Consider the following 18,956-nt stretch of genomic DNA (forward strand, 5'->3'; position numbering starts at 1 on the left):
ATAAAAAATTAAATAAATGTGTGACCTGGATTGATAAAAAAAATCGTTATCTATGTATGTGTTTTTCGTATAGTGTACGTTATTGGCGGTGCCAACGTATCGATAAAATTGACGGATTGTACACCATTTCAAACATCGCTTAGATCATTTAGTAGAACGAAAGAGATGATATTAAAAATATCATTGAAAAAGACTCGAAAAATAGACTACCAAGCTATCCGATACCTAGACATGGGGCTTTTCTTTGTATCCAGTTTCAGCTTTTTTATATCAGCTTTCAAATGACACAAAGGCCAACCCGAGGCGTCTTATATTGTTTGAAATAGACGACCTCAAACAATTTAGTTAGAAAAACAGTCAGCACTTTCTCAATAATCCGTGCATCTATATATACATACTACCATATAAATCATGTTGTGCTTATGTATGATCATTTATTATGTACATATATAGACAGACGACAGCAGTCGACAATAACGTTGTTCCTGGATTGCGGCTCAGAAGAGCGCCCGAGCAGATTATTACTATCAGTCATTCTAAGGAAAGGAAAGGAGAATATGGCGTCTTTCTCTTCTCTCCCTCTTATTTGTCGCATCGAAGATGGTTTAGCTGTTGTTTCCGCTCACAGGTCATTTAAATACAGAAAAGAGTCGTCAAATTTTGATATTTCGGATCATTAAACGGTGAGTACGTACCTACGAGCAGGTGTTACGTGTAAAACTGGGATATGTGCTGTAAACTAGACCCTAGTATTTCATTAAGATTCTGCTCAATCTTGAATCGATGCACCTAATCTTAATCGGATTCTTATTTCTTTACTAACAGTCCCGTAAGGTCTGTTGACCTAATGCTTCGTTGTCCGAATCTCACCGTAATCAATTTGCGCATACCTCATTCTGAACTTTACTGTTTCCGAATCCGGCTGGCGGATGGCATAACTTCGAACCTTCAAAGGCACCAGTGATGCCTCGCGGGCTCCAAACATACTAACGCTTTGAAGTAAATCCCGCTGTCGCGAGAGCGATTCATCCATCTCACTAAGAAACCGATGCTCATCTTTGGCGCCAATCTGCAGATTCCAGAATCGACGGAGTCGAAACAATTTATCGTAGGCAGCAGGGGTATATCGCAGCTCCGTAAGCAGTCGCGCGACCTTGCGTGTTTGGATAAGCTCCGTCTATTCGAGGCTTCACCTATTCTCAGGTGGTTTTCCTGTAGAGTAAACCTGGCGTATCGGCTTGAGAACGTTTATTATTCGCACGAACCGAGACCTGGCTAATCAATGCATTTGATCGATGTCATAAAGGTCACATTGCTCCTTGTCGGCTGACAACTCGGTGTTGAGCGCTGCAACTTTGCCTTTGAATGCCCTCACACTGTGGGGACTACTACCCTTTCTGGATACAGCTGCAGAAAACGACGTCCGCTTTTTGCTGGATGCGTCTTTAAGGTTAAATTTTAGGCTACTATGGTATAAATTGCAAGAACTATTTCGGGATGACTTGAATAACAACTGTCTATTTAACTGTTGTTTTTTAGTTTTAAGTAAGTCAGTTAATTGATGTTGTTTCAATTGACCCCGTGGAAAATTGTAGACACACACCGTTAACAGTCGGCTAAAACCCTTGTTTGATGAAAGGGCCATAATTATTTAAAGTAGCACGAGCAGGAATTCCTAAAACGAATATTTTATAATTACATGTGATAACATTACTAATAGCTCTTACTCGTTTTTGTGAACAGTATTTTGCAGTCTTATGGAATCTCTACACTAAGCGCTTAACGGATTCTACATTAGTGTCGGATTCAGCTATTGTTCATCTTGACCAATAGAGCTTCTTGCCTGTCAAGCCTGTATGCTTAAACATTTACATTAGTGATCGTTTGCCGCAGATGAGAATCGATTGTCAAGAGCTTAATAGTGTATAAAGTTAAGAAAGGTACAGCCAGAGCGCAGATGGCGTCAACAAATATAAGAGATATGATCGATCGACCGGATCATCCTATGCTGAAGCGCGCCTTCAATGAGATCATCGAAATCGTCTGCCATAGCGATTCGAGTGGAATGGCCCCTGTGGACGCTTGGTTCAAGCGGCTCATAGAAGAAACGGTACCGCATGGAAAGTGTATTCGGGGTATGTTATTGTTGAGTACCTATCAGATGGTCGAAACGTCGTCGAATACGGAATCTCTCGAGTTGGCGACGATAGCCTTCTGGCTCATTGAAATGAGTCAAGCGTTAGCGCTTATCTTGGATGACTTTGTCGATCGCGCCCAAACGCGACGTGGTCGTGTCTGTTGGCATCTTCGGGACGACGTCGGATCGATGGCACTTTACGACGTTTTTTTGCTCGAACAGGGCATTTATGAAGTGATGCGTCGGCGTTTCAAGAACCATCGGCACTACGTTGATTTCCTAGAGCTTACACATGAGATAGCCCTAATTACAATTAAGGGTCAAAGCCTGGATATGCTGGCCGAACGAGGTCGCCTATCGAGTGAAGAAGTGTATAAGGAACTTATTAACGCGAAAACAGCTTTGTACACATTTTACCTTCCAGTCCGCTTTGGCCTGCTTCTTGCTCATAAAGATGATTTCGCACTCCATATGAAGGTCAGAGAGTTCTCTTTGAAGATCGGGTCAATTTTCCAACAGCAGGACGATTTTCTAGATTGCTATGGAGATCCGAGCGCAACTGGCAAAATCGGCACGGATATTACCGACGGAAAATGCACATGGTTTTACGTGACAGCAATGAAATTAGCAGATGAATCTCAGAGAAAAGTACTGGAGGAAAATTACGGCCAGGGTAAACCGGGTAAGATTGTGTACGTCGTACAACATATATGAACAGAAAATTCGTAGAGATTGTGTGAGCCGACGAAAAACGTTATGAAGGAACCTGGGTGTACTAGCTATTAATACGGCCGCGCGAGCTGGCCCAGCCTACGGGGTGGGTCATTATACGCTAGGGCTTATCTTGCGTCTGCTAATGATATCAGATTAATTTTAGCTGGTATAGTTTTCAAATTGACAACACTAACGCCAGTTGTCACGGAAAAAATGATTAGCAAATTAATCAGATCCTTTGTTCTTATAGGAACCCGTCCTCATACCTCACTTAGCATTATTGGGTTATGCGTAGGCGCCTTAAGCTCTAGTGTATTCATCGTAAAATCTTAACTAGACCTTTGGCTTGACCAATCGAAGTGTTAACTTTTTTCTTGCAATGAATATAATTTGCTACTCTTTAAAGTTTTGACTGTTATTTACATTCTTAGCTGAAGTGCTAGAAAATCTTCTTGGACCTGTTTGAAATTTCCCATTCAATTTTTTCTTTTAAATCTACCGCAAACTCACAAAACTCGCTTTAGCATTACTGCTTGGAACGACAATAATTCCTAGAAAGTGGAATAAACGGAAAGTATGTTTCACCAAAAGGGGGTAATTGAACGGGATAAATAAAGTTAATAAGCATTTTGATGTATATTCTCACAGCCCTTTGATCAAATATCGGAAGAATACCAAATGCACTCGTAGCGACAGCTTGACATAGTTGGCAAACGTAAAAAAGGCTTGTAAATATTTCAATTAACCCTAATAAAAGCAAAGTTAGAAACAAAGAAAAAAGTACCGCGGTTTCAAATATTACGTTTAGATGAGTGTTACTATTCGACTAAAGTATCATAGAACTCAAATGTCACTCATGTTCTAGAAGGACTCAGTAAAAACAGTAAACTCAGTAAAATATCGTCGGCGTTGGCGTTGCGGAAAACGCGCTCACTTCTTGGTTGAACATATTTAACCTATCGAAGCTGACATTGCTATATACCAGCAGACTGCGATAATATATGTGTATATATTATTGTTTACTAAATAAAGCTTTTTCTTCTATCGATTCGATTCATAGGCGGATCGGCTGAGTCGAAGGTAAAGGCGATCTACGAAGAACTGGCGTTAGAAAGCCGTTTTCAAGAGTTTATCAATGAACAGTTTCACGATGCGAAGGACTTCCTAGTTAAATGCGATTTCCCGTTTCTCTCGTTTGACTTAGCCCTGGTAGAAATTGAAGGCCGTCGTAAGTAAATAAATTTACGCTCTATACCTACAGCGTTATAAAATATCGTTGTTACTACTACTACTACTAATGGTTGTTACGACTTCCTTATCTACTGCCATTGCAAGTTCTTTTTCTTATTATAATTAGCCTCTATTTAGTAACTGGTTCATATAATTATAACAGTATGCAGAGTTTAGGGCGGTCGGCCAGTTACTCAGTGTTAACGATCATCATCGGTTAGGTGAAGTATAAATGGTATCGTCGTGCATTCGCTTTCGTCTCGAGAACAAACAAACAAAGAGCAAGATTAGTACGTTAAAGAGGAGCATAGGTCATTCATATTTTGTCCTTTCAAAAAAGGGTGCAACTAATGACCAACTAAAGCAAATGTACGTGTTATAAACTCGCAATCTGCTAAATAAATCTCGAAATCTTTAATGCTGAAGACTTTCAGGGTACACACACAAGAAGTTCAAACATGTTGAACGCAAACATATTCTCTATGTATTCCTGTCCAATATACGTTAACATAGCGTCGTACCCTACATGCACTGCTAAAATACTCAAATGATTATACAGAAAAGCATAGCATTGATACAATACTAGCTTTGACATCACCGGAAAGAGACAAACATAATGGGCAACTTAATTCTAGCTTTGAATTTCAGCGGTAATACACGGCGTGCCTTTCATAAATTGAGCTTCCACGGTTACGATTACACCGGTGGTTGGTTGTCCGAGCTAGAACTTTTGAGTCTAACCTTGCGAGTAGGACACATAGTATCAGATATGAATCGGGTCAGATAATAGGAAGTCGCTCTATTAACGTAAATAACTTTCCTATTTGTGATGATGATTGATAATAACACGTTAGCTTATAGATGATTAAGAACATGGTGATGCCCTCCCTAAAAGATAACCGCGGAAGTCTTTGCTTAATCACTCAGAAAACGTGGCTACGTTTACACACAATAAAAGAAATAATATTAACCTCTACATCAGCATCGACACATGCAAGCAAGTAAAGTCTAAGAAATTCAGCGAAAAAAATCAATACCAATAATACGCTGTAGAAGAATACTAGGTACAAAGAAAATCACAATGCTTATGTCTTCACTTAATTGTATATCGACTTAAACGGACAAACCGTATGCCATTTCACATTTAGTGATGAGTCCGTTCGATTATCTTAGAAAGCAAGTAAAATGTAGGTAATAATGGGGAAGAATCTAACTAAAATTGTGTACCTAGGTTTTAGTTTAACTAGCAGCGAGGCCCTGTTTCTGTTAGTGTGGACCGAAGGTATATACACTATATGTAATTCTCAAAAAAAAAAACAGTAAGCAGATCATTTTTGGATTCTGCATCTACACTTAACTACATTACAGATGTTTCGGATAATCCACATTTGATTGAAACGTATGAAACTGATGATGAACTGAATTCACAAGCAGAAAAACGTAAAATGAACGTCTGGATCAGGAAAACCTTCACATACAGCAAGTCCACTGAGCTAAACTTATATTCGAATACCAATTCTTACTTTCTATTTACGTTTAAGTGGGTGCTTTGCAAAGGGCAGAGTTAGCTAGAAATAGATATGTATTGCCTTATTCCAGGGATAGATAAATGGATTCATGTCTCTTGCTTTCGACTAGCAGGATTACTTCGCTCTTTTCGAGAATTAATTGTAAACCTTGATCCGTGGACCTATCTCTTTGAAAATCAACTGATTATTCGATAATGCGCTTTCCTCTTCAAATTCTGCCGCCAACTTTCTATCGATGACAGTCATTAAGGCTTTTCTTTTTTTCATCTAATTTGAAGGAACTCTAGTAAGAATGCCCTCAAATGGAGGCTTTGATGCTTTCTACTCGTAAGGACTAGGATTGCCCTTTTCTGTTCCATGAGGCACCCGTCTCGTTGAAAAATGGTGTTCTTCATCAACGTAAAGATTGAATGTAGATTCTCCGTGAGGGAAAATCTTCACTGCAAGTAAAATATTGTCCAAATGCATAGCAGTTCTTCTGTAACTGCCTCAACCTCTTGAAACAGGATTAAGAAGATATCCTTTATAGAATACATTGGTCGTTGGGTGGCGGGTAAGCTCCGAATGGCCCAGAAATAAGCTCCTAACCGCTTTCTTTTTCCAGCTCAACACTGTCGGACGGATTCTTGGGTGCCCTTCGTATGGCCACAGCTAGAATTGGTCTAATCTTTGGCGCTGCGATGTCATGTTCATTGCTAAGGCGGCTTTTGCATGATCTAAAAGCGAGCCGCCTTCTTTTGAGCTACTTAAGTATCAGCACCCACCCCGTTATTATTATTAGGAATATTAGGAACCCAAAAACAGGACTCAGAGTTTACATTATATGAATCCCTTTATATATGAATATGATAATCAAGACTGAAATTATAGGGCAATTATGCATAATTGTAAAATGTTGAATAGATGTAACAACAAGTTGCTGCCTGTTGATAACTGATAAAGAAAGCAAAAATCCAAAAATGCCAATTTGCTCATCACATTTTTATGGGCTTATTTTAATAACTCTATTAAGAAGCAAACATTCGAAATTAGAATAAAAGGCTACGATATGTGAGTTCGATTTCATCTAAATTTGTTTGTTGATGCCAAATGACGACTATTTATCCGTGGCCGTTTTTTAACAGATGAGCATGCAAGAAAAAAGCTTCCGATAAGCTAATCCTTAAACATAGCAAAAAACTGCACAGTAATTAGTGCAGTGGGCCCGTAGATATGCTTACCAGTGATTTCTTTGGAATACGTCGATTATAGAGAACGTGCCAATGTACCAAAAGCTTGAAAAATCGAACATCAGCATAATCGTGTAAAGAAAAGCTAATTTAGAAGACAAAGCGCTTCTTGCACTAGAGATGCATTCGTATGCGATGAAACTTACTGACTAGAAAATTTAGCAAAAATTATTTTTGATATGGTTATGGTGAAAATGTAACGTAATATTTAATAATCAACTAAGTCTAGAAAATTCAATTAATTTAAAAAAAATCTACTGAAGTTTCATTAAAATATACTTATAATTTAAAATGTAACCCTACTTTTTCCCCGCTGGCAAAAAAAATTGTCTGCATGAATGTTAGATTTGTATTTCTTTGCAGTTCTCTTGCTTTTGCGTGAATAGGCATTCAGTGCTAGATGGCTCAGCGGGCACAGATATCACGAGGAAAGCCCACCTGCTTTATTAAGAAAACTTTAAAGGAACGGATTGTATTATAGGTTGCCCCACATCTCATATATTGGCCATTGTCGTCGCAGATACTGTTCTCAATGCTATTAAGAAAGAAGTTCACAGCGAAACTTTTAACTCTTTATTATTAAAAGAAGTCGGAGAGATACGCGGATTTTAACGGGCCGAGGCGGACCTATTGTCTAGCAGGATGATAACCTTCGATGAGTTTACATATGCGGCAGTCACCTTTGACTGCCTAGGGAAAACCAGAGACACTAATACAAAGTAACGAAGATGAATTCTTTTTTCCTTGGCCAAGCGAATATGCGGATTGAACAAGTCTATTACTATCGCTTTGTCTAAGCCACGATACTTAATTTCGAATTTCGGCTAAAATGAAAATTTTCTCGTTTTTAAAATAGCCAATCTCAGCGTTTTGTAAAAAATAATTTATGATAGGAACAAATTTTAATAATTTCAAGGGTTTTTCGTAACGGAACTCCTTAACCGCGTAATATTTTTCGCACATTTTACGCTAGACAGCCTAATGTCCAAGTTAGTCCTGACTCAAGATTCAACTAAGGCTGCATACAAATTAATTCGGTCTTATATGGGCTTTTCTAAACCTGATAAACTGACCAAATTTAATTATATCCATGTGTCTCAGACCATGATCAACTACTTTAAGTAATAACATTTAACTATGCAGCTTGCAACTTCATTTTTCCCACTGAACGACGATAGATTGAGTGACGAGTGGTGATCGATCAGATCATATCTGAATTTTTATCAAAAAATGTAACAAGAATTACATGTCTATGCGCCCCACTTTTTGAATATAAATTTAAGGTACTGTTTTGAAACCTGGTGCAAAACGATGGTAGCAGGCTTATAGACCAGAAACGGCTTTCCAACGGCATACAGGGCTTAACGATCGCCGAATAAAAATTGGACAAAGAAAGCGATGTACGATACCGCTATTACCTTTCGAAAAGCTTTAGATACCTTACAATTAACAATATCTGTGGCCGACACCCGACTTGATTAGCCTTTCAGCCCTATATCTTCGTTTGTCTGCCTGTACAGGTTTTAGTTCTGGTCTGTTTTTGGAACGTATATTTTAAGAATACTTTTAGTACTTCAGTAAGCAAAGAATGTTAAATTTTCACAACAATTACTTTGTGCTAATGAATGTACTTATCCATCTTGAATAGGCTTCATATAAGAAGAGTCTTCTGCACAATATGTGTAATTTCTCGGCAAATAAATATAGCTTCTTAATTTCTAGTTTAGAAACATATGGAGATATTCCATATGTTTACTCAAGCAGAATCTTCCTATGTTGGAAAACACTTTTACAAAAAAATCATTCAAAGTTTAACTTCCAACAGCAGCAAAACAACACGACCATCATGGCGAACTGGAACAAACGCGTAATGAGCACAGGCAGGTATTTTAGTGGTATTAAACTTTTAACTATAGAACAACAATGTTAATAATCTATGCTTTTAATATAACCGAAGTCAACTGTAATACAACCTTCTTGCTATTTATTTTGACCGTCCAATAAATCTTCGTGGTATTCCAAAAACGATGATCTTTGCTTATCAGTGTATATTGTGATGATTCGAACAACCGTTTTTGTAGCGACGAATCGTCCTCGGGAGAGCAGATCGCAGGGACGATGGCGTCTATAACGGGCATCAGGGGTCGGACAGTCCGTACGATACTATAACGGTTTTCACCTTAGCGGAGTGTACCCAAAGTTCTCAGCAACGATCGTACATTTGCCCTGCATTGTTTAATAGTGTAGACAGATAGAAGCAAGTGCTTTCTATCAACCATATTAACGAGTAAAGAATAATAGATGAGCTTTCGAATTTTCATACAATCAACGCTGCTGAAGTCTATTCGACATTTTATTTTTGTGTAGAGACACCGAGGTGGGACTCCACCTAGATAAAATGTGTCCATTTTCACTATTTTATTAATTATCTATTAGCTTTACGTTAAGTGGAAAACATATATATTAGTTCCGTTGTCACGTGATTTGCAAAAGACTGTGCATCATATTGTTTAATGCGATCGATATCCGTGAGCAAATGATTGTATCTATTGTATTTATTTATAATATAGTAATAACATTGTCTGTTTTAATTAGGGCTGGTAGTTTCATTTAAATGGTAGGAAGGTAGTACGTGAACTAATCAATGCATCTGCTGACATGTCTAAATATTACGAATGAAAAGTACATGCATTTAAAACCTATCAGCCAGTAGTTTGATCAATATCATATTATAAATAATAATATTTTAAACTGACAATGTATGAGTCATAACGTGTTGATGAGACGTACCGCCAGTAGATTTTTTCTCTTTCAAGAAACAGTCAGCTTTACCAGAATACGGCGATCATATCTGTTCGTTGTTTCCTGCTCTAGCTGCATAATCAGCAGCAGCTGAAAACTTGCTTCTACGATACTTTTTTCCTAAAGGATTTTTGGACTGCGTGATGTACATGCGTCAACAGCAGAGTGCGAGGCTCGCAAACCCACCAAACCCGGGCACCCCTCTTGCCTCCAAAAGGTAGAGCGGTTGGGCAAGGCCTGATAAACCGTTCTACAACTACCCTCAACTTTCGTGTTCGTGTTTTTCGACGTCTTTTAACACTAAATAGAATTTGGATCTTGCGGAAGAAAAACTAGTTGCTGAGAATAAGCGTTTATAGTATTATTTTAGCTTGGATCATAGTCATAAGTGTAGCACATACATTCGGATGTAATATTGTGGAAATAATTTTTAATTTTTGTTTTGTTTCGAAATTGCGCAGTCAGCTAATTGCACGGTGATCGAATAACACGAAAATGTATGATCTGAAACGCTTCTGAAACGGCTGAGAGCGTTAACGCGCTCGTCCAAACCCAACCCATACCAACGACTTAAACGAAGTTATTGAAATATATAACATTAAAGTAATTCTGTACAAAACAAGTTATTTATATAAACGAAAAATAGTTTTTACTTTATTCGTATGAGATATTGCGTTACATTCATTCTTATCGTTCATCCATCGCGCGGTTCTCGATTTTTGCTTCGAATGTTAGAAAGCTTAGCAACAAATTTTCATTACATTAAGCATCTAAATATGTATCTTACAAGTTCTTTTTAATTATTTATTGATAACTACCAAATTGCTGGCTTGTTCATAATCCACAATTGTCTATGACATAGCCGACTTGGACGTGGTGTCCGAAAGGTTCGATATACTTTATAAGACATTTTAACTAATACCATGTCTACAAATTGAGCCTGTTTTCAAGCAATGTTTTTGTCTTCATGAAAAGTACCGTTAAAAATATTCCTGCGAAACATTTGCAGTGTTCAAATTTAGGTATCTCCGTAAGAGGTACCAAAACAAAGATGACTCAAAGATACGCTTATGTGCATCTACGGAGCGACTATCGTTAAGTGCAAATTGCGCATTCGTACTTTCCGTTCATATTTACATACTATAAATCCGCGTAGATTGTGACATATACGAGCTTGGTCATAATTAAGACTATGATATGCTTTGAAACAGAATACTTCCACGAAATGTATTCGTTTAAGCACTAAATGCGATGAGCAAACCTGAGAAAAAACCTGAGCCTTCAATAGGCAATAGAACTAACTACGTTAAAATCTTCGAGCTTAGTCCATACTTTGGAACTCATCTACAAAACTAACAGAACAAAAGTGTTACGACGTTTCACTACAGCATAATCATACGTACAAAGGGGTGAACCAATGCCCCAATCGGCGAAGCATACCCTGAAAGGTTACCTCACGAATCCAGTGATCATAAGATTCGCCATGCATACTCCCAGAAATTTGTCATACGCGCCTCCCTAATATTTAATTCATTTCTACATAGAACAAAGTATGTTCAATAGACACTCGATAATTTGATTATCCGGTCCGATGTATCTGTAATACACAATCTGGACACTGAGTACGAAAAAACACGATGGGGAAAAACGTTCAGGCTGAGCTGGTTCTAAAATGCTGCTTCGAATCAGGCTCTTGACGGTTAGCCACACCTCTGCTTTTTTTGACCATTTTGACACCTCATCGTGTGCCTATCGTGGTCGGACGAATGTAGGTCAGTAGCTCGTTGATTCTAGAGTTAGTTTTAATAGGCCGTTATTGACGTCGATGGGCGTACCGATGTAGGTGATGGAGCTATCGTTTTAGTCGTTGATATACTAGAGCCGTCCGATGGGGTAAGCATTCGTTCAAACCACTGTCACGTCTGGAACTATGTCATTTGAGTTCTGAATCCAATGTAGTTCCAGTCTGACTCCATCGATTACTAATGGTGTGCAGCTGAGCCTGGCATAACATCAACGAGGTATAATTGAATGACCTAAGATTAGCTTGGCAGATGCCAATTATACATGTCCTGTGAAGCTGGAAAAATGGATGAGTAACTAACCTATAATAGAAAAAACAATAAAGCATCCGGCCATGACCCCATAAAAAATATAAAATCGAAAAATAAATTACCTTTAGGTAAAAAAAAATTCTTTCCACAAAGTTTCTATTCTAAATAAGGCAAATGGCAAGTTATTAGTTTGACTAATTACCGAAAAACTGCGTAGAGAAGATTCTCGCGCCGTGTAAACGTTACAATGGCCTTTCTGTTGTCTGTTATTTTTACTCGTAACGGCACCAGGTCACAATTCGGCTGAAACATCAACCGCTGAAATATGTCCCAGCTGTTAGCCGTCGATGGAAGATTGTCCAGAACTAGCTCGCACAGCTGTGCAAAATACAACACACATAGGTTATATTGAGATTTTTATCTTTACTTTAATGTATGGCCTTCGCGAATATTTATCATGCAAATCGTCACTTCTGAATTACATCAAGTAAGCAGTCAATGTAAGGATAAGAAAAAAAAACGTATCAACTGTAAATATTCGCTTTTTCTCGAAACAAAAACTTACATAGCACTTATATGTCAAAGGACGTTTTCTGTTACATACAAATAAAATATAATCGCAAGAATACTGATTTAGTCTGAAACAAGCACACAGACGACATGAGCTTTGTTTGTACAAGCAAACCGTAATCCACGCGCCGTATCCGAGGCGCCAGCCCCCCCCCCCCACTTAGCACTGTGCTTTTTGGTTGTCAATGCTATCATTTGCGCTGTTCATTTTCGACAGTAGTAGGTACGGGTTATATACACCAGTCATGAGTAGCTACGATTGGTTTTTATGGGTGGCACGTATTTCGTACCTTTCGAGCGGCGGGATCTGCGACGTCCCCATCATAGCGGCTGTTGAAGGAGATATTCAGTTCGAATCCTCCAAGAAGTGTCTGTAGCTTCTCCAAGACGCCGTTGCTGGTAAAATAACTCAAAGTGGCCGCAGCCCACCTATGGAGACATGTGTATGACTTCTGAGTAAGTACGACTTCAACTGAGCTCACCGCTGTATTTCAGAGGACCCACTTGTGTCAGATTAACATCCTACGGACAGGCTAAATTTCACCAAATCCAAATTATCCCTTATTATTTTTTATAACTGCGATCACATGCCCATTGAGTGTCGGAACGACTGAAAGCCTTACGAATGACCGCTTCTGCTGCATAACTGTATCTAGATCTAGAATAGTTTGTTCAAATTAGTAAATGTGGCTGGATCTGAACTTTGCCCGCAGTCCACTCTGTATTAATCAAAAAACGTTTTGTGATTGGATTCTTTCATGAACGTTTAGCAGCGCATACGTGTCGTTACATCCATTCTTGAGTAACCGATAGACTTCATGCTACTCACGAATGTCGCTCAAAGTAAAAGATGCATGTGCCATATTTGCTGTTAATGTCAAGGGTCTCGAGATGACGTATTAAGCGCATATCACAGGCCTTAAGGACGTCCACGACAGCATCTCGGACAGCAACCGTCTCCACACCGGCTGGCAGCCCATATAGAAATAGCATTTTGTTAGAAGCGTTTTCTTGTCCTAGAACAGAGACGTGTGCCGCTGCAAGCGCAGGCGCAAGGAACCACCAAAGAAACAACGATCAGATTAACTGTAACATAGATGTTTCGTTTATACGTTCCTCAATTTTATCAATGATAAAGCAATTAGAGTAAATAACAAAAAATTTAGATGAAAGAAAAAGTGAGGTGCATAAATTTTGTTAAATATTAATAACTAAGCCTCAGGACACTATAAGTTATCTTTTGATTTGACTTCTAAAATATGCTAGCCGTACTGAAGGGTCTCCGATGCACATTTAGAAAATCAGCTTCACCAGGATAACAAGCAAAGTAAACAAAAAGCACCGACTACTAATTCTCAATGATCTAAAACACTTACGAAGTGTCACACCGGCGGCGATTGAGGAGCACGATTCAGATGAAGCCGAATAGCTTGAGTACAAGAATGGGTGTCGTGTACATCTGTTGTCCATGTCTATTCCCAAAAAAAGCTAACCGTCAAGAATACAGTCACTACAACAGAAATTTAGACTAAATGGTAAGGCTGAAGTATTTTTCATTCATTCATTCATTCATATACAAAATAAATTTTAATAGGCGATCACTTTTTACAAAGGCCGCTATAATTTCTAGATTAACACAATTTCAAATTTTTCCTATCACGAGTGTTGAGGTCAAATCATTTTCATGTTGACCTTATTGAGGCTAAAGTGACTGTCTCTGTATCATCAAAAATTAGCACAGGACTAAATTTAGCGGTATTTGGTCTGAGGCTTGCCAAAACTTCGAAAAAAAGCAAATTGTTCGGACGCAAAGTTCAACAGTATAGACAGGCCTCACGTTTTATTAACGCATTAGGCTCTAACAGACACATAGACTTAGCATTTACATTATGTGCGCAAAGAGACCAGCAGCTGGCGAAGGCGTGCTAAGTTACCGTGCGCATGTATTTTAAATTTATTGCACAATTCACAGCTATCGACCCGTATCGACTATGAAGCAAAGTGAATTTGAAAATGTTTATTGTAAATTGAATTCAATGTATAACACCAAAATAATGCAGGAAAACTTCAACAACTGATGAGACTACTTAACGAGTACAATAACATGATGATTACCCTAATTTTTTTTATAGCTTGTATGTTTTTACTCTTAGCGTTGCATATGATATCAATTTTATTGTGCATATACATTACTAATATCTATATATCATTTACATATGAAGAAATTTTCTATTTATTTTCCTATCATAATTTGGCACTTTTTTTTATTCTGTTGATATTGCCACGGCGCCGATCTATTGCATTAGCGATAGACGCATGTTCAAATAGTTGAACTGCCACAGTGTCTGCAAAAGATAAAGGGTTTTCACAACAGAATCCGCCAACTGAAGTAAATACCTCATGACATGTTGAATCGTTTGAGGCAGAAATTAGGACAAATTAATGCATACTGATGAAATATTAGGAAAGTTTCGCATTTAGCCAGACAACGGGTTTGGTGTGCATAGAAAGATAAAAAACGCAAAAGTAAGCCACAATTTTAGTTTTGATCTGCCTATTGACCAAAGCGGCCGAGTTCAGCTCGTTCTATTTGTCTCTATATTATACTGTTAAAGGTAAGAATTCGCTCGCTAGTAGGGTCTTTGGAGCATTCAAGGATCTCTTTGGCACAGAATTCAATACCACTCGTATAATTGTTTTAGCTAAAAGGGCTGTCATAAGGCATCCTTATATTTTTTTAGTTTTTTTCGCAGTTATCATACAGATCGTTAATTTGTCAATCATTATCTAATCATGACCTTTGTCTTGTATCAGTTGCATATACAAGAAGTAACAAAGATTGGCATGACATAAGAAGAACAATAAAAACGGCAACTGAGCTTATGCTCATGTGGACGCAAATTCTCGCTGTAACAAAAAAAAAAAAGAAATAAATAACGCCTGAACATAAATAGCAAGGAATCTTTAGGCGTATGTTTAAGCTTTTGTTCGCTTGAAAAGCCAGCACAGTGGACTTCACAACCACGAACAAACGCGAAGCATATCTGTGTATTCAGTTCAACAAAAATTGAGCGCAACGTTTGCTTTCAGTTGTCGTCGATACAGAAACGCGACAAAACTGTTCAGCCTTCGGGAACAAAATGGTATAGTATGTATATATATATACATACATAAACACTGCGTCGCAGGATTTTTGTTAAGTTTTTACTATAAAAAATATAGTTCGACATACAAATCAACAAGACTTGTATGCGCAAGCATCCACCTTTCTGCCATATCATTGCTGTTACATAAGAATGAAATAAAATTGACCGGTATTGCGACATAAGGCATAAGCATGCCCACAATTGAAGCGCACTTTTTGTATAGATAGAAGTGTTCATCAACCAAATTATGTATCTAAGACCTCTGTCAATTTATAAAGAATTGTCAGTTATGAGTCGAAAAAAGCAGTATGTTGTTGACAGTACGTGGCAGACAGAGTGGCAGAATTTTTAACGATTATGAAGTTGTGTATTGTTATTTTTCAATATAAATTACTACCAATAAAAGTGAATAAATGAAACTTGGTGTTTTGTATCATCCAGTTGTACAATAGCAGTTATGAAATAAAATTCCCGACAATTTAGCTCTGTCATGATAAACAGGATTCGCCAGGATTCGATGACACCTCTAGCAGTCAACAGTGGAAACGGGTTATGCGGCACTATTCGAAGAATTTCTATAAGTAAATGCACTATTGTACCTGTGTGGCTGTCTGTCGGATTCGAAACATTCGCCGCTTGTAACCTTCAAAGACTATAGTACATCACGTTGACAATACAAGGACTTTGCGTTCTCGGAAATACACTTCAAACACCTGGGAACAAGGTGGTGAGGACTTTGTTCACCTTGCTACCGAACAACAATAACTGATGCATTCTGCAATCGACTGGCAGAGTTACATATTCGACCTTTGGTAACGATTTTGTGTTACGCACTGACGTACACAAAAGACTTGATAGGGGAAACACTTTTTTGCGCGCACCACTCTGACCGAACATGCACGCGTTGGTGAGGCGGACATTACATGCTGGTTATTTGCTACACACCATGCATTATGTTACTGCGACTGCGTCTATACGATTAATATTGGAAGGAAACTTGACGTTTCATTTGTTAATTGGCTTTCTTAATTGTATTAAATTTAATAGTTTATATTTAGATATTCAAACGTAACCTATATTTGACTTCATGGGTAGAACTCCGCTATGAAAAACTTGTTTTTCAATATGAAAATATTAAAAAAAACCATCACCTTTCTAGTAAAGAATAAACATGTACATTTTTAAAGGACATGAAGTGCACACGTTTAATTATTGTACACTGCGGTCATTTCGATGAAAATCTAAAGTCTTTGTCACACATGAAGGTCCAGTTTACTCAGCGATATGCATTAGCATCTTTGATCTTTTTTTTCCGCCTACTTGAGCAGAAGTGGTGAAGTCATTATCTAGAAAAGTGACGGGGCTTGATCAAGTGCGTTGTTACATGAACGATTTTTCGTACATATTGACCTCTTAGCTTAGTAAGGTTATGACAGCAACCTACATACGTTCAACGTACGTACGGGAAGATTATAAGTTTAGAAGCACTACGTCAATATGGAGTGGCATATTTATATAGTACTTTCTCTATATAAATGATAGAGATCTCCGAGGTAGTGTTTTGCAGATATGTCATTTTGCTGGGCGGAAAAGTCCTCGAAAACACCCCATCGATTTATTATCAAGGTCTTGCCTGTTCACCGGAGGAACTATTCAGAAATAGTTTTTAGGTATCCTTTAAATGCTCTATAGTGTTTTGAGGACTTGACAGATTTATTTCGAATTTGGTGAAGCATAAATTAAAGGTGCAGTCGACAGATGTATCTAGAGAACAATCCGATTTTCTATGCGAGCTGGCTTGCGGGTCCCAGTTACCCTATATATAAACAGACATCTATGTTGCGTATTGTACAGCATTCGTAACTACGAAAAGATTAATTTATGCGGATTGTAGTGAAAGTTATTCTTAAAAGGAGCTGTATGCCTTACGCAGATGGCAACTGTTGGCTGCAGAAATGGCGCATCGTCTTACGGTAGTTGAGTGTTGCATATTTCCCTCAGCCTGAGAAAAAGTAAAAACTGATTGTTTGTGCGCAGATAATTATTTGAAATGAGCTGGGCAAAAATTCGAAAACTTTTGTGCAGCGTAAGTTGATTAAATTTGAAAGAAAGACTGGATTGGTGCCTGATATCGTTATCTCTGAACTGAATCCAAACGTATGCGTAGACCAATTTTATCTGACAACAAGCACTTCAGAAGCAATTTGCGTGAAAAAAGTAAACAGACAAAGGCCAAACGCAAAGCTGCTTAATGTATTCTATCCCAACGGAATAATGAAAGCATGACGATATGTTCGTTCGATTATGTTTTTTTTTTCTATACTTTGTATTTTGGCGTGCCTAGAGAAAGAATTACTCTAAAGCACCTTCATGGCAAACGTATATATCATTACAATTCGCCCGAGCAGCGAAACGTTCATCAATGTACAATGTTTACTGTCTCCAATTCGAATTCAAAAGGTTTCAAATAATACCGGTGAAGTCACTGTAAGAAACTAAAACTTTTGCTGCATTTACAATCTTATCTCGAACGAATCATTCCGCACCTCTTCGCCCTTCTAGGTAATTTCAAGATGCGTCCCTGTTATAACTGCGTATCAAGCTTAGGGACCCGCTAAATAGTCTAGGTTAACAGCCATGCCTGCAAAATGTTGTTGGCCCAATTGTTTGATTTCGTTTTTGCTAATCGTACCAAATTTAATAGTGAAATAACAAATATATAATAATAATAAAATAAAATACCTCTATTTCTTTATATGTACACAATACCATATCAACATTGCAGCTAAACGCAACAAGCGTATTGTATTGCACACCTCCGGTATAGATAACGAAGTCTTTTTCGAAATAGATAACCCTCTGAATTTAAGCCTTTAGAGTCAGAACTAGTAACTTTTTATATTTCTGTATTGATTTCACTATTCGGTATCCAATACTGGAACATTATATATATAAATAGATTTTCATACTCGATTAATTGACATTCGCAGACACGGTGTATCATATATAATAACGCAGTCGTAATCGTTTTTAATGAGTGCACAGGCCTGTAAAATAATATTATTAATAATATATTATATTTCTATCAGTATTGATTCACTTTCAGCTTCCTTTCGACAATGGTTTTTAGCTGCCTAAAAATCCCCGCCAAACCGAACTGTTTAAAGTATCGAAGATCTCTCTTTCGGTCGCTTTTGATGACGAAGTAATGCTTAACGCGAGCGTGCTTCATTGTCTTGCATGTTCGCTTCCAATGGGGGATATATATAGATAAACCAGATATCTTAAAGAACTGTTTTGCGTAGGTTAGGACTGTTATTTCTGACGGTCATCTTTATTCAGTACAATTACTCTTTACCGTTCTAACATTTTGAACCCCAAACCACTAACTTTTCCGAAATAATTTTTTTCTAATCTGCAAAGAACTTTTAATCTATGGACTACTGGATAATAGCCGATCCTTGTTCATATCGTTTTCCGCCATGATAAGTTTTGTTCTTTAATTCTCGAAAAAACTGGCTTTCCTTAATGCATTGAGACTGGCG

General features: G+C 37.9%; 2 protein-coding genes across 12 annotated transcripts; one reads left to right on the plus strand and one right to left on the minus strand.

The window, feature by feature from the left end:
* The first annotated feature begins 554 nt into the window (after positions 1-554).
* LOC111254683 (farnesyl pyrophosphate synthase-like) lies at positions 555-6,681 on the plus strand. 4 transcript variants are annotated; one of them, XM_022815788.2, is made up of 5 exons: positions 666-683; positions 1,076-1,450; positions 1,744-2,819; positions 3,912-4,079; positions 6,215-6,681. In XM_022815788.2, exons 3-5 carry the CDS (start codon positions 1,958-1,960, stop codon positions 6,274-6,276), a joined length of 1,092 nt encoding a protein of 363 aa, XP_022671523.1. In that variant the 5' UTR covers positions 666-683; positions 1,076-1,450; positions 1,744-1,957; the 3' UTR covers positions 6,277-6,681. The 4 variants fall into 4 exon arrangements, with proteins under 4 accessions (XP_022671524.1, XP_022671523.1, XP_022671525.1 ...); XM_022815789.2 differs by lacking the exon at positions 1,076-1,450 and having other exon boundaries at positions 555-683; XM_022815787.2 differs by lacking the exon at positions 666-683 and having other exon boundaries at positions 700-1,450.
* A 3,583-nt stretch (positions 6,682-10,264) lies between these two features.
* On the minus strand, positions 10,265-16,267 carry LOC111254830 (uncharacterized). Of its 8 annotated transcripts, XM_086975464.1 has the most exons (7): positions 16,011-16,262; positions 14,524-14,610; positions 13,642-13,775; positions 13,095-13,302; positions 12,556-12,694; positions 11,898-12,073; positions 10,265-11,643 (listed from the first exon to the last, which is right to left on the minus strand). In XM_086975464.1, the coding sequence occupies exons 3-7, from the start codon at positions 13,733-13,735 to the stop codon at positions 11,547-11,549; spliced, it is 714 nt and encodes a 237-aa protein (XP_086831590.1). In that variant the 5' UTR covers positions 13,736-13,775; positions 14,524-14,610; positions 16,011-16,262; the 3' UTR covers positions 10,265-11,546. The 8 variants fall into 8 exon arrangements, with proteins under 8 accessions (XP_086831590.1, XP_022671819.1, XP_086831592.1 ...); XM_022816084.2 differs by lacking the exon at positions 14,524-14,610 and having other exon boundaries at positions 11,898-12,013; positions 13,642-13,753; positions 16,011-16,267; XM_086975466.1 differs by lacking the exon at positions 14,524-14,610 and having other exon boundaries at positions 13,095-13,233; positions 13,642-13,753; positions 16,011-16,266.
* Between the last annotated feature and the right edge of the window lie 2,689 nt (positions 16,268-18,956).

Source organism: Varroa destructor, unplaced genomic scaffold (genome assembly GCF_002443255.2).
Source record: "Varroa destructor unplaced genomic scaffold, Vdes_3.0 BEIS01000007.1, whole genome shotgun sequence".
Taxonomy (NCBI): domain Eukaryota; kingdom Metazoa; phylum Arthropoda; class Arachnida; order Mesostigmata; family Varroidae; genus Varroa; species Varroa destructor.